This window comes from Podarcis pityusensis (assembly GCF_964106645.2).
Source record: "Podarcis pityusensis genome assembly, chromosome: 3".
Lineage (NCBI taxonomy): Eukaryota > Metazoa > Chordata > Lepidosauria > Squamata > Lacertidae > Podarcis > Podarcis pityusensis.
Genome location: NC_138026.1, coordinates 83537068 through 83550577, shown reverse-complemented (window position 1 = coordinate 83550577; position 13510 = coordinate 83537068). Strand labels below are relative to the sequence as shown.

Sequence of the window (13510 nt, the reverse complement as noted above, 5' to 3'; positions counted from 1 at the left end):
TAGGGCCTAAGTTAGCTATATGAGACACAGCACAGAATCAAAGTCATGTTCTCTTCTTGCTTGGTGATGTATCGGGGAAACAAAGTGCAACACAAATACTGGGATGATCCATTTAAAGTACTGTAGCCAGAAACCCAATTCCTTCAGTGAAACAGTATACAAAGGGAAACATCCCCGAGGAGGGCTAGAGCACATGCAAGAGGTCACAGCTTCAACTCCTTGTATCTTGTTAAAGGACCTCCGGCACCAGAACTGAGTAAGATCTCTGCCTGAGACCTGGACGTACCACTGCCCATTGTGCTTGCTCTGGATTTCCTGCATCAAGGAGAACTAGGTGGCCTTCAAGGCTCTCATTTCATGGTAGGTCAGTTTCTGGAACTTGGTGACATATCGTCTCTTGGATTTGTGTGTGTGTTTGCTGGTTCACCTACACTGCTGGTTATTTATTTCCTGATAAATCATTGCAACATCCAGTTATTATTTCTGCTACTCAACATTTTTAACATGGATACCTAAATAAGTCAACAACTTTAAGCCTAAATCACAAGATCAAGAGGCAAGCAGTATGGCAAGCCTTCAAATACCACATATCCCCATCTCACCTTGACACGTTCATCTTTGTGCTTCAGCATTTCCTTGTTGTTTTCCATGATGCGATTGGCAACCACTTTATTGATGGGCACAAGAAGCAGAGCCAGAGCTAGGCCTCCCAGGAAAGCTATGCCTACTTGCTGGTACAGGAGGTAGAGGGTGATGGCAAATTGGAAGGGAAGACTCCACAGCTCGTGGAAACTGAGGCAGAAATTGATCAAGCGGTCAGTGTCGGTGCTCATGAAGTTGACAATCTCGCCAGTGGTGAAGCCAGCCAGGCTGCTGCCACTCACCCGGAGGGCTTTCTGGTAGATGGCAGAGATAACTGCAGTGCGCACCATAAGCATCATCTTGTTGATCTGGTAACTGAACTGGTTACTCAATAGGGCACCCAGTAAGGTACCAGCAAAGAGTCCCAGTGCATACATTATCCCATTGCTGAGAGGTTCTTGGCGTGACTCCATGAAACTGACCAGCAGGTTCAGAAGCAGGGGCCCAGAGAATGCCAAAAGACTGCCAGCCAGTTTGAGCAGGCCCAGAGAGTAATAGCGTAGCCCAAAGGCAGCATGCAACACTGATAGGAGATGTACAGGCTTTTGGGTATCACAAGGATGTGCTGGAGATGAGAATTCATCAATTCTCAAGTTACTTTTGGCAAATGATCTGTCCGTTGAAGATGCCGTCTCTTTATCCTCTTGGCTGAGAGCTGCTTTTTTCCGCCAGCAGGAGTAGAAGTGTTCACAGACTGCATTGGCCTGGAGCTGTCGAGGGAGCTGAAAGACATCCTGTGGCCGATTCAGCATCCACAGGTAGCCACGCTTCATCAGAGGGTTCATCCAAGCATAGGAGAAACACGAGAGCCAGCTCTCTCCATCCTCTGCCACTCCCTGCCAAGAAGGTGCGGGGATCCCTGAGTCTGTGACCAGGGGCTCTTGCTGCCAGGAATCATTGAGAGAGCAATAGTCTAGCCTGCTGGTTGTAGGAATGATATACCCAACTACATAGAGAAGCAGAGAAGCTAACTGCAGGCAGAGGATAGACAGCCGGAAAATGGTGTCAGGTTGAAGCTGCTGACCACCCATCTCAGTCTGGCAGTGCCACACCAAGGTTATAATAAGTGATGGGATTGGAAATAAGGCAAGGATTAGTAGGATGGTAGGGCCACGATTGAAGCTGTATGGAGACTTGTAGAGAGCAAGTAGTGTCAGGCTGTGAGTAAGCCATGCCAATGTGCCTGTGCCACTTGCTAATACTTCCAGGTACAAGGAGTCCAATTTCTGTCGCCAAATGGCTGCTGGAATTATGTCAAGGATGGACAAACCAGCAAAGATAAAGGACGCAGCAATTCTGCATTTCCACCCAGTTCTGTACACAGTCCGAGAACCTAAAGACCTAGTAAAGACAGAGGAGCAAGTGTTATGAAATGATCTTATCCCTTTTTCTAATGCCCTCTCACTATTTGTTCATCATTCTTGGAAGTCTGCACGCCTCGTTGCCTGGCCTCTCAAGCATCATTCAGTACACAAGAATTGCTACACTGATTCAGGCAAAATAACTGTGCTGTCCGACACACTATTTGCGATTATTTTTTCATTAGAAGAAAAAAAGATTCAACCCTCTGAACATTCACATTTACAATTATTCCTGTGACAACAATTAAACTGGCTCTGTGTGGTCTATCTTTTGTTTGTTTCATTGGAACTAATTCTCCGGTTGTAACTTTAATTGCCTCGTTAGTCAGAAAACCAAGTAAGTTTCTTTTTTTTTTTTATGATATTTATTATAGTTTCACAAAGAAAGAATCACATCAACAAAAAAGAAAAATTCAAGAATAAAAAGAAAAATACACAATGCAAAATACAAAAAGAAAAAAGAAAAAACAGTTAAAAACAATTCCCTCTTTTCATCACTACTTTTACATTTACTTGTTTCCCGGACCTCCTCATACCTCCCTCTTTTGTACTGTATTCCAATTCAGAGAAAACCAAGTAAGTTTCTAGACTGCATAAAGAGGGTGCCAAGGAGGGTGATAATTTCACTATATATATCATGGCTCAGGAATGTCCCATCACTTTAATTTTAACAGTCCCCCCCCCCAAAAAAATCCACTGAGCTTAGGCGCACAATATACATATTTGTGTGAATAAGCCAGATGTCGCTCACACCTGTTACTATACCTTGGTGTTCCTATGTAGCAGGCACTTATTACAGCAAGGACCATGTGAGGTATAGTGTTCAAAATCAGCTGGTTAAAACAGTGCCCAACATTGTTGTGGACCCAGACAGGGAGTGGATTTACGGGACTGGTCCCACACAGGTTGGCTAGGATCTCCTCCATCCTCTGCCAGCAACAAGTACAACGGTCAAGAGTTCCTAAAGGAAAAGACAGGAAAACAATGAATGAAGCATAAAGAAGTAGTAACTTATGCCACAACCTGAACATTCTTGCAATGAAGAATAAAACCCTTTTACCACTATATTTCCTTCTTTTCTTTGTACAAGCACTGCAAAATGAGATACACACATTAATTCCACCTACCATTTTTCCAGCTGTCAGAAAAAGTAATAAAATTCATAATCTCATCAAATACAAAATCTTGTATGTTGGCACTTTTGAGAGGGAGACCTTCTGCTAAAGTTTCCAACATGACTGGTGACGGTAAAGAGGTATCCAGGTCTAACCTGCATAAAAATCCCCCCATCCCAGGATGCAGGAGTGGTGGCTGTAGTCATTCCTGTGAGAGAAATGCATTTTCACAGAATCTTCTCCATTACTGCAGGTTTCATTGAAACTGTCAATAAGTACTGAAAAGAGGTGGTGGTGATTTGCCAACACTTCAGATCTTTTTAGGGCAGGTCCATACAAGGGCAGGATCCTAAATGCAATCAATTGTTTTACAAACCAAACAGCCAAGTAGATGTTTCTCCTTTAAGACCGAAGGCTTCCAAAGTGCTGCCTCTTCATACAGGCACTAACCTCCATCCTCTATCAGTCAAAGCCATGCTGCCCATCCACCCCCATTATTATTATTATGTGGGTTCCTTCTCCAGTTTTCAATGAATGGCTGGAAGTGAGAAAGCAGAAGGAAGGTCTCTTTTCCCTTTCCACTCTGCAAACAAACACAAACTACGGATTTCCTACCCCTCGCCTCCTCTCAGGCTTTCCTCAGATCGCACAGATCTTTCTGGTGCCACTTTAAAATAAAGAGAACGCGAACAGCAACTGTCTGCCGGGCAGCCAGGCAAGAACAGAATTGCTTGGGCAGCTGAGTTCCTTTTCGGATTTTTTAAAGGATGGGGGAAATCCTTAAAAGGAGGTAGGGCGCCTCCAATTGAGAGCAACCTCGTGTGAACGATGCCTAGAAATCATAGCCTCGGCCACAAACTCACGGTAAAGCCCGGTGTGGGGGAAGGCCTTCGCCTTCGCACAACGAGAGACTTAGCATGGACAGATGGATGATGACATGAAGGCTTGGAGTCTATCGTTTCCGTCTGTTCTGAAACGTGACCATAAAATTTCCGTTGCACGTTGCAAATGCCCTTTCCTCCGTAGGAGCAACGGAGCAGTGCAAAAGAGCCTCCAGGGAGCTGTGGGTGCACGTAGGAGAGGCGGAAGTCTACTCTACGAAGCAGAGCGAATGGGTGGGAGAAGCCGAGCGGCTCCTCTCCGGCGCTCTCCTCCAGTCGGTCCCCAGCCTGACGGAGGCTTCGGTCGACCCACCCAGAGACGGGATAGTTCAACCCACCGAAGCCCTTTCTTTCCCAGGCACTACCTTGACTCTGCGGCAGAACCGGAACTCCAAAGCCGGCTCCTTTCATATGACCAAATAAATAAATAAATACAACGCTGCGCTTCCTGGTTATTTTTGCCATTGTGTTTTGCTTTGCCTTTTCATACTAAGGAAACGTGAAAGTGACAGTTGCTAAATAGGAAACAGTAGGGGAATCCGGGGTTGTATCAAGGCTGTGCTTTCCCGTCTCTCCCCTCGCCAACTGAGCAAACTAAAGTAGAAGCGAAAGCAAGAAATAACCCAAGTGGGATCTGTAACGACACCAACACGTGTGCGTGTTGTGTTAGGTTGGTTTTAAAATTTAAGCAGGAGCGGGGAGGCTGGGATTTATTGTGCTCTTACTGCGGGTTGCCTGCTGTTAAATCCTCCTAGTGCAAGGTCGAGTGGCCGAGAGTGATCTATAGCAGTTTTGCAATCTTGTCTCCTTGTTGCAAGTGGTGAGACGGGCAGAGTGTGGCTTACAGCACCCCTGTTATGTAGACCAAGGCTGTATCCAACTTTATACGTTTTGCTCAGAGGAAACCCACTGAAATTAATGCGCCTGCTCATTTCAATGGGTCTAGTTTGAGTGTAACTAACGTTGGATGCAACGTTTGTTATCCTCGGACTCTGGAGGTATTTTGATCGCCACGTTGCACACGGGGCTGAGGTTCCTCATGTTTCATAGACAGCTTTGATAACTTATCACCTGTTACTCAGCCTTTTGGCAAAATGCAACGTCAGGGTTGCAATCGTCCGCAAAGTAGAGAGATAGGAGAGCAACGGCATCACAATACACGTTACAGGTATTTCAGGCGAACTCGCCCGCGCCGGTGTTCTGTGTCAGCTGCAATGCTCCACACAACTATATGGAAAACAGAATGCAGAACAGAAAAAAGACAACCCATTCAAAACATACCTCGCGTTAAAGCAAATGTCAGTTGAGTGGTCACTTACATCGCCCCCATCAAACCCCAGCGCAGTTTGACCTGCGCTTCCCTGAATGAGGACGCGGTTTCCATTGTAAAATGAAAGCCCCGCCCCCTCCAAAAAACAGGAAGCCAAGGGTATGTTGCTCTATCCCTTTTTTCGTCTATGGGCATTTCGTTCCCCTGCTGCAACCAACTTACTTTCGCTCTACCGTCCTCTAGAGGTGGGAGGGTGTCCCGGCATGTTGGCAGGGCGAGCAGAAGCTGGCAGCGGGTGAACTAATCGCGTTGCTGGTTATGTAATGTTGAGATCCTTTCCCATAGTTTGATTTTACAACCTTCTGGGCTGGGCAGAGGGAGTCCACCAACCATCCCACCCACCCCTCCAGGGCAGTGGATCATGAGAGTTAGAGTGTACACAAAATTATTGAAATAGAGCAGAACATAAATCACCGCTCTAGTGTTCGGCAGCACCACAAAAGAAAATATTGATCCAAGGCAAGAATCCTCATGATTTTTACATATGTTGACAACAAAGCCACCAAGAAATCACAGAACATATGTGTGAGGTAGTCTATGATTTGATGGTGGTTTTGAGTGGGTCCTTTGTAAGTACTATGATGATCCATACGGATCTCTTTTATAATAACTGGCTTGGCTTCTGTTTCAAAAATGCCCAAAGGCAAAATGTCAAGTAGGGTTCAGAGACAGGGACAAAGGAAGCTGCCTGATACCGACTCAGAGCATTGGTCCAGTAGTAGTAACTTAGTACCTACTATCAACACTGACAGGCAATGACTTTCCAGAATTTCAGACAGAACACCTTCCCAGCTCTACCTCAAGATTCCCAGGATTGCATGCAAAGTGCTACAGCTCTGGCAGCTCCTGTGCCAAATTTGCTTAGTTGGTGGGTGTTATCTGCCTGCCATCCCAGAGAATAAAGGTGATGCAGCAGAATAGACAACAAATCAGTTGGCTGGTGAAACTTGCCTGTCATTCCTCACTGCCTTCTAGTTCCTGAAGGCCAGAAGACCTCTCAACTGAAAATTCAACACAAAAAGTAATTGACACTTACCTAAAATCTTCACTGCATTTTAATGATATATAGTAACCTCCAAACAGGTGGTTAAACACCACTAGAGATTCGCCATTTACCAATGACTTCCTATGTAAGTGCCGTCAGCCTTTGAATTATGGTAACTCCCTTCACATTCGACTTTGTTCTACCTTATCTTGTTTTCGTGATATTACTGAAGATAAGGATAAATTTTATGATCAAACTTTCTCTGTGACCAATGGCATTCTTAAGAATGTTTATTCAGAAGTATTTTGTTTATTTACTCAAAAACATCTATGCCCTTAACTGCCCGTGAATGGTCCCCAAAGCAGCTTGCATACGATTCAAGAAAACACAAAGCTAAAATCAGCAATGAAAACAGCATCACCATGAACAAGTTAAAAACTGATCAGAAATCATTCACTAGAATTGAATCCATGTGTCTAAATTCATATCCTGAATGAAGCGCGTCACAGGCATGCATTCAACAGGTGACGCTTCCCCTCCGCACGTTGCTAACAGGTAAACCTCCTTAGTTTACAGTGGTAACTCAGGTTAAGTACTTAATTCGTTCCGGAGGTCCGTACTTAACCTGAAACTGTTCTTAACCTGAAGCACCACTTTAGCTAATGAGGCCTCCTGCTGCTGCCGCGCCGCCGGAGCACGATTTCTGTTCTTATCCTGAAGCAAAGTTCTTAACCTGAAGCACTATTTCTGGGTTAGTGGAGTCTGTAACCTGAAGCGTATGTAACCCGAGGTACCACTGTATTAAACTTTTTCCAGCAGACATATTAAGCTCAGAGAACGTTGGCAGGGGAGCGTTAGCGCAGACATGGGAGGCGGAGATTGGACCTAATAAGGCGGGCAGCCTAATAACACTGCAGTTTACACTGGGGACCGCCTCTCGTTGCGCTTACCTTCCTCCCTATCACGTGACTCAAGGCCCGCCCCCGCCATTTCCTCCGTCCGTGCGCCATTCGCAGGGCTAGCTGATGGTCTCGCGACGCATCTCCCCCCCCAACCCCGCCTCTTCCCTCGCACGCGACACGTGACCCGCCTTCCCTATCCGCCATTTTGTCGGAGCGGCCCGAGGAAGCTTTTTGTAACCTCGGGCTCTTGCGTTTGCGTCCGGTGCGCGCGCGCATGCACGCATGGAGCGTGCTGAGGGAGGATGGTCAGCAGGAGGAGCAAGGAGGAGCGGCTTCGGCGAGGAGTGAGGGCGGGCGGCCTCCGGGGCTCCTTGAGCCGCCGCCACTACCACCACCGCCGGCAGCGCCATGTACCGTACCAGTAGCGTGTCTTCCTCCAGCCGGTCCAAAGAGGGCAGTAGCTCGGGCTCGCGCAGTTCCCGCTCCGCTGCCTCCGGTTCGACGCGGGGCCGGAGCCCGCGCCGCTCACGCTCGCGCTCGCCTTCCCCGCGAGGCCGCCGATACCGTTCGCCGTCCAGCAGCCGCTCTTCTCGCCGCTCGCCGTCCCCGCGCCGCAGTAGTCGGGTACGGTCTCCGTCCGTGGGGAGCCGGAACCGAGCCGGCTCAGAGCAGGCTTGCCCGGCATAGCGACCTAAGGACCGGGCCTTGGGAATATTAGTCCGCCCTCCCCTTTATCCCCCCCCCTCCCCACGGCCATGGCAACGGCTCCCTGTCTGGCCGCTCGCTTTCTCGCCTGAGCCACACACCGAAGTGGTGACAAACGGAGGATATATCCCCTTTGGTCTCTTCCTGTCGTCACCTTTCCTGCAGGTTTCAGGAAAGGCGAATCTTCCTTTCGCGCTCCCGAAGTGCACAAAGACCTCTCACATCGCTGGGCCAGGGCCTTAGCAACCTCTTGCATCCCCCCAACAGTTGTACCTGCAAGCACAGTTTTGGTTAGGGGAGGACTAACACAAAGGCATAGTTGTTCAGCCAAAGTTGGCGGGCTTCCCCCCCCCCCCCACAAAAAAGTCACGGAGGACGCAATCCTATGCACACTTACTTGGGAGTAATTTAATTTAGTAAGACGTCTCAGTAAGTTTAGAGCTGGCCTAAGAGGTTGCCTAAGGTGGAGGAGCAAGTGGTACACCTGCCCTCCGTTTATGGTTCATAAGGCTGGTTCAGTGATTTTGGTATCCAAGGCTGGTTCAGTGATTTTGGAACATGAGACAGAAAATCCAGAAAAACCTCTTCCACCCCCCTTGCTGGCAGTAGGAAGATAATAACAATAACAGACTACTACAAATTCGCTGCCCTTCCATTACCCTTAAAAGCAGTTGCCTAAGGCACACTCTTCATTTCCTAATGGTAGGGTTGCCCAACATGTTTTTGGGAATTTATCTTAAGGTTCTTTGGTCATTATTCTCTCTTAGAAAAGCAGAGAATGCTTGTGGGTTGTGGGAGCTTAGTTCTTTGTGGATTGAATAGGAAAGTAGGACCATGCTAAGTTTGAAACTAAACATAGTATAGGTACTTGAAATATATTTTGGGAGAAATCAGTAGGGTTAATAAACAGGCTAGGTCATACAGCAAATTGCTAAAGTAACCTGTCCTTTGGAAAATAATAATTGTGTCCATTTTCACAGGTGTATATGGGAATAGGTAAGGTAAACAAAAATAAAATAAAAGGAGCAATATTTATACAGGAATGAAAAGCAGTTAAGCAGTTGTCCATATACGAGGCTACAACACAAATTACCTAACTAGGAAATAAGTCCCACTACACATAGTGGAGTCATTCTGAGTAAATATGCACATGATGACACTGATTGCAATTGTAATAGCTTTGGTTCCCAAAGTACTTCACTTATCTTTTGGCTTTTGATTTTCAGAAATTCTGCTAGTTTGAAAATCATTTCAGCTAAGCATCTGAGGAACAGTTTCTTAGATGGGGATATTGAAATAAAATAGATTATTTAGGAAGTATAAATATTTCATAATTGATTTTTAATGTTCTCATTGTTTATAGGTATGAAACCCAAGTAATCTTAAATACTTATGTCTATTAGCCTTTGGCTTACCTCACAATTCATCTTTTAATTTCTGCTCTACTGCTTTGCAGTTGTAACCTTAGAAGAGTTTTAGTATATTTGTTTTGATTTATAATTTTACTATGCTTGTTCCTATAGCAGAATATAACACAATCCTAAGCATATTGACTCAAAAATAAGCCTCTTTATATTCAATGGGATTTGATTTCTGATAACTCTGTTTAGGATTGCTGTTAGACAAATTAAGTTTATACAATAAAAACTTTTTATACCCCATCTCTTAAAGCAGTACTAGAAAATACTTAGCCGTTACTGAGGGAAATAAATCAGTTATGTGGGCAGACAGCAAGAGTGTTGTTGTTTTTTAGCCTAGCACGCAATTTCTTGGAAATTAAAGGTGGCAGTCTCCAGTGTTTTTCAAACTTGGATCCCCAGCTGTTGTTGAACTACGACTCCCATCATTCCTGACCACTGGTCCTGCTAACTTAAGGTGATAGGAGTTGTAATCCAACAATAGCTGGGGACTCAAGTTTGAGGAAAAACTGCTGTAAGCAGTGTGGGGCCAAATCCTTTCCCATCATTATAGATTTTTTTTAACCCATGGGCCACATACACCTTTAACCAGACCTCCAGGGACCTCATGCCAGTGGTGGATGTGGCCATCCCATGCTTCCATACCCACAGTCACATGTGCACACATAGGCCCTTGGCCCTTAGCTGTTCCTCAAGCTGGCCCTCACATTCCCCAGCCCAGCAGGGACCTCCCTGTTCATCAAGTTATCAACTGATGGCTGGGCAGGGATTGATTGGATCGTCATCAGGGCACTAGACTGTGTGTGTTTTTTTGTTTGCTTCACCCACCCCAATGTTATGTGTCTCTTATTTGCTCCCAAAATTGGTAGGTTCTTTAGAGGGCCAGGGAAATGATTTGGGAGGCTTGATTCAGCTTCCAGGCCAGGGGTTAGCTACCTCTGCTCTGAGGAAAATAGTGCTGGGGGCACAGCACTGATGTAATAGGTAGATCAAGAAAACTGAACAGAATTGTGGGGACCTTTCATTAAAGCTCCTAGAGTATGAGTAAGAACCTGCTACTGGTCCTTTTTGATCTTCTGGCTTAGAATGAGCAGAGCTGCTTGTGATCAGCCCAACCAAGTGAGCAGGAGCTTTCCCCAAATATTCAGTGGCATAAAAAAATAGTGAAATTGACTCAGGCCATTTATAAAATAATTGTACAATACTCAGGCAAGATTCCTGGAAATTAATAGTACTGTGTAAAGATTTTCCTGAAAATCCAGACTGCTGACTTGCTGCCCAGTGTTCTGAAAAGGAAAGGTTGAAAACCTGTGATAGCTGGGGAGTTGAAACCCAACTTAGAAGTGAACAGTAGCCTACTTGAGAGGGACATAAGTCACTTCCAAGTTAGATAAAGGAGCCCCAAACTGCAATTATGGTTTTATTTCTGCTCATGGCATAAGTGATACATGGGTGGGGTTTATAAAACTACCCATATAAAATTGCATATTTATAAACATGAATTCACCAGTAGTCATGTACTGTGGCAAAGCAGTTATGTGAGTTTTCTGGATAATTTTGAATCAGAATTTTTCAGTGCCTTAAATTGATTGGGATTGGATTTAGTTTATTTGAATTACAGTGGTACCTCCGGTTGTGCATGGGATCCGTTCTGGAGTTCTGGTCAGATCCTGAGGAGTTTGCAGTCGGAGGTGCCTGTTTTGCACGCGGTGCGGTAGAGCGCTTTGCGCATGGACGCGGCAAAACCCAGAAAAATACTTCCGGCTTTGCCGCATGCGTAACCCGAAGGATACGCAACCAGAGGTGTATGTATCCAGAGGTACCACTGTATTTGGTTTTTGGCTTTTAATTAAGCCTTGTTTATACATGCATGCTTGAGCACACAAATCTACAAATCAGTAGTTCTCATGTGAGAGAGAAGATGCTTTCCAGAGACAGTAATCTAACCAAAAAAATGTTGTTGAAACTTTGAAATGCCCCAAATTTAACTCTATTCTTTCCATCCATTTTATTACTAATTAATTTTATGAAACAATATAGTCCAAGAAAGTGAGAATATTCTGTAGAAACAAACATCACTGGGAATATTTTTTGCCCTACATTATTGGCTGCAATTTTTCTTAATGGTAAAGTTGTCAATCTAGTTCCATTGCCTACGCATGTGTTCACAGATGCCTTCAGTGCAGATGAGTGCAAGTTTGATGTGCATTGTCTGATTTAAGTTGGCGTTAACACTTTAAATTGTTTAATTTCACAGTGGCTTTGGCTTATTCCTTGAATTTAATTTGATTAGTTTTCATTTCAAAGCAACAAAGGTGATGTCAAAGCAGCTTACAACAATAACGTAATCTATCCTAATAATTAGCATGATGGAACTGTATTTTTCTCCAATTGCAGAGACGTTCCACAGGCCGGCGCTCATGTTCCCCGGGCCGGCACTCACGTTCCCTGGGCCGGCGCTCAGGTTCCCCAGGCCGGCATTCTCCAAGTCGACATTCTGAGTCTTCAGTGGAACAGAATTTACGGATCACAGTTGGCAATGACCGTTACGGCATTGACACACCTGAGAGAAAGAGAATATCTGATAGACTAGGCTCACCAGTTGATAGTCTAAGTGATTTGGACAGGTATGCCTCTGAAGAATAGCCTTTCAGAATTACACCTTTTAGTTCTTGTATCATAGGTGATATAAATGATCACCAACTTGCCGTGAGATGGTATGGAAATTGTATTGGATGGAATATATCAAGAATCCCAAATCTAAGAGATGTTTTGCTTTCTTCACTTTTACGTCGTATTGGTACTCCCAAGTAGTTGCCAAAACCCGGTGGTAGCTCTTAAACTAAAATTGTGCAGTAAGATTAGATTCTGAAGAACTGCATGCATACAAGTACAGGAATAATATGAATGTATATTGTTGTTGCTGTAATGTTAACCATGTTGTTGATAGTGATGGAATATATTATAAATGCTCATAAATTAGAAAGGGATAAAGTTGAAGATAAAAAAACATAAATTAGGAAGTTAAACAGTTAGTTGGCTGAAGGCAACATAAGATTCTCACTAGATCAACACTCTTGAGTTTTTATGAGAATTTATTTCAGTGGTGAACTACTGTGGATAAAGTTTTTATGTTAGAATCTTGTGAAGCATAATTTATTTTTATTTTTTAATTAGCTCATTTGACTGGAGGGGTACATTTAAATTTTGTTCTTCCCTGCTGTATGGTGGTAGCAGTGCTGGTAAAGTTTTTCTGGGTACTTTATTCCCAGTATATATAAATAAATAGGAGAGTGTCTTTTATGAAATCTGATGAATACTTTTTCTCCTTCCTGTCATGCTGGCTTTTGTGAAGGCAGACACTGCATTATTAAGAGTGGGAAATGACTAATTATTTTACTTGCATATAGGGGAGGAATCATTTAGAGACAGTTAACCTATAATGTAATCCTTCAGAGAAGTTTACAACAACGTTGATTGCAGTGGCAGAAAATAAAGTTGCTTTGATCCAGGAATTGTAAATAAGCTTTGGAGAAGGAGTGGACCATTTACAGTTTAGTGAGATTGTAATCATAAGAAATTGCTGAGTGCTTGTTCACATGTAGTGCTATATAGGAGGGTGGGAATTTATGCGCCTCCTCTATATGTAGGACATGTAGTGTGAATTGTGGCCTGTTGGTGTATGTTTGTGCACTCTTCACACCAAACATCACTTTGGCAGGGCCTCGTTGGTATGAATATTTAGTAAACACCCAGGACAAGCTTTCGGAATACCACTCTTGCCGAATGTATACAATATTGCCCACAGAGTGGAAAACAATAGATTTAAAACAGTGTTCTTCTGCTAGCATCAATGATAGTATTACGAGAGGTTTTGAAAATACGTTTGCATCTGAGGAGTGTGGTGCATGCAGATAATTTCACAACCTTTTCTGAAGAAGAATGGTGGGAGATGGGCAAAAAAGTACAAAGCTGGTTTTTAATCATTTTTCCTTAATTGAAATCATGAGGATTTTTAATTGTTCATTCTACAGTACTACCTGTTTTTTCTGCTCACTTTATTTTTAGTAGACTCTGATCTAAGAGGTTAGCAATAACAGCAAATACGGAACTGAAATATTTGCTTTCTGAAACTGAATCGAAGTTCAAGAGAGAATTAAGCACCCATTTA

General features: G+C 44.2%; 2 protein-coding genes across 12 annotated transcripts in view; one reads left to right on the top strand and one right to left on the bottom strand.

Annotated features, from left to right (window-relative positions):
- ABCC10 (ATP binding cassette subfamily C member 10) overlaps window positions 1-7758 on the bottom strand; it is a 26036-nt gene extending 18278 nt beyond the window's left edge. Inside the window, exons 1-3 of one of the 8 annotated variants that reach the window (XM_080997632.1) lie at window positions 7636-7758; window positions 2757-2964; window positions 603-1983 (exon numbers count right to left, since the gene is read on the bottom strand). In XM_080997632.1, coding sequence (XP_080853758.1) covers window positions 603-1983; window positions 2757-2929 — 1554 coding nt within the window. In that variant the 5' untranslated portion in view covers window positions 2930-2964; window positions 7636-7758. Of the gene's footprint in view, window positions 1-602; window positions 1984-2756; window positions 2965-3981; window positions 4267-5070; window positions 5213-5280; window positions 5415-6365; window positions 6476-7264; window positions 7334-7635 lie in introns of those variants that run through there. The other 7 variants (XM_080997626.1, XM_080997627.1, XM_080997629.1 and 4 more) reach the window with 7 other exon arrangements.
- The window catches only part of LOC308472592 (zinc finger protein 318-like), a 22593-nt gene continuing 16561 nt past the window's right edge, over window positions 7479-13510 (top strand). For 3 of the 4 annotated variants that reach the window (XR_013983595.1, XM_080997590.1, XM_080997589.1), the window contains exons 1-2: window positions 7479-7840; window positions 11737-11966. Coding sequence is in view for 3 of the 4 variants with exons in the window: in XM_080997590.1 (XP_080853716.1) it covers window positions 7625-7840; window positions 11737-11966 (446 nt within the window). In the remaining variant the exon portion in view is untranslated. Of the gene's footprint in view, window positions 7841-8605; window positions 8624-11736; window positions 11967-13510 lie in introns of those variants that run through there. The other variant, XM_080997591.1, reaches the window with a different exon arrangement.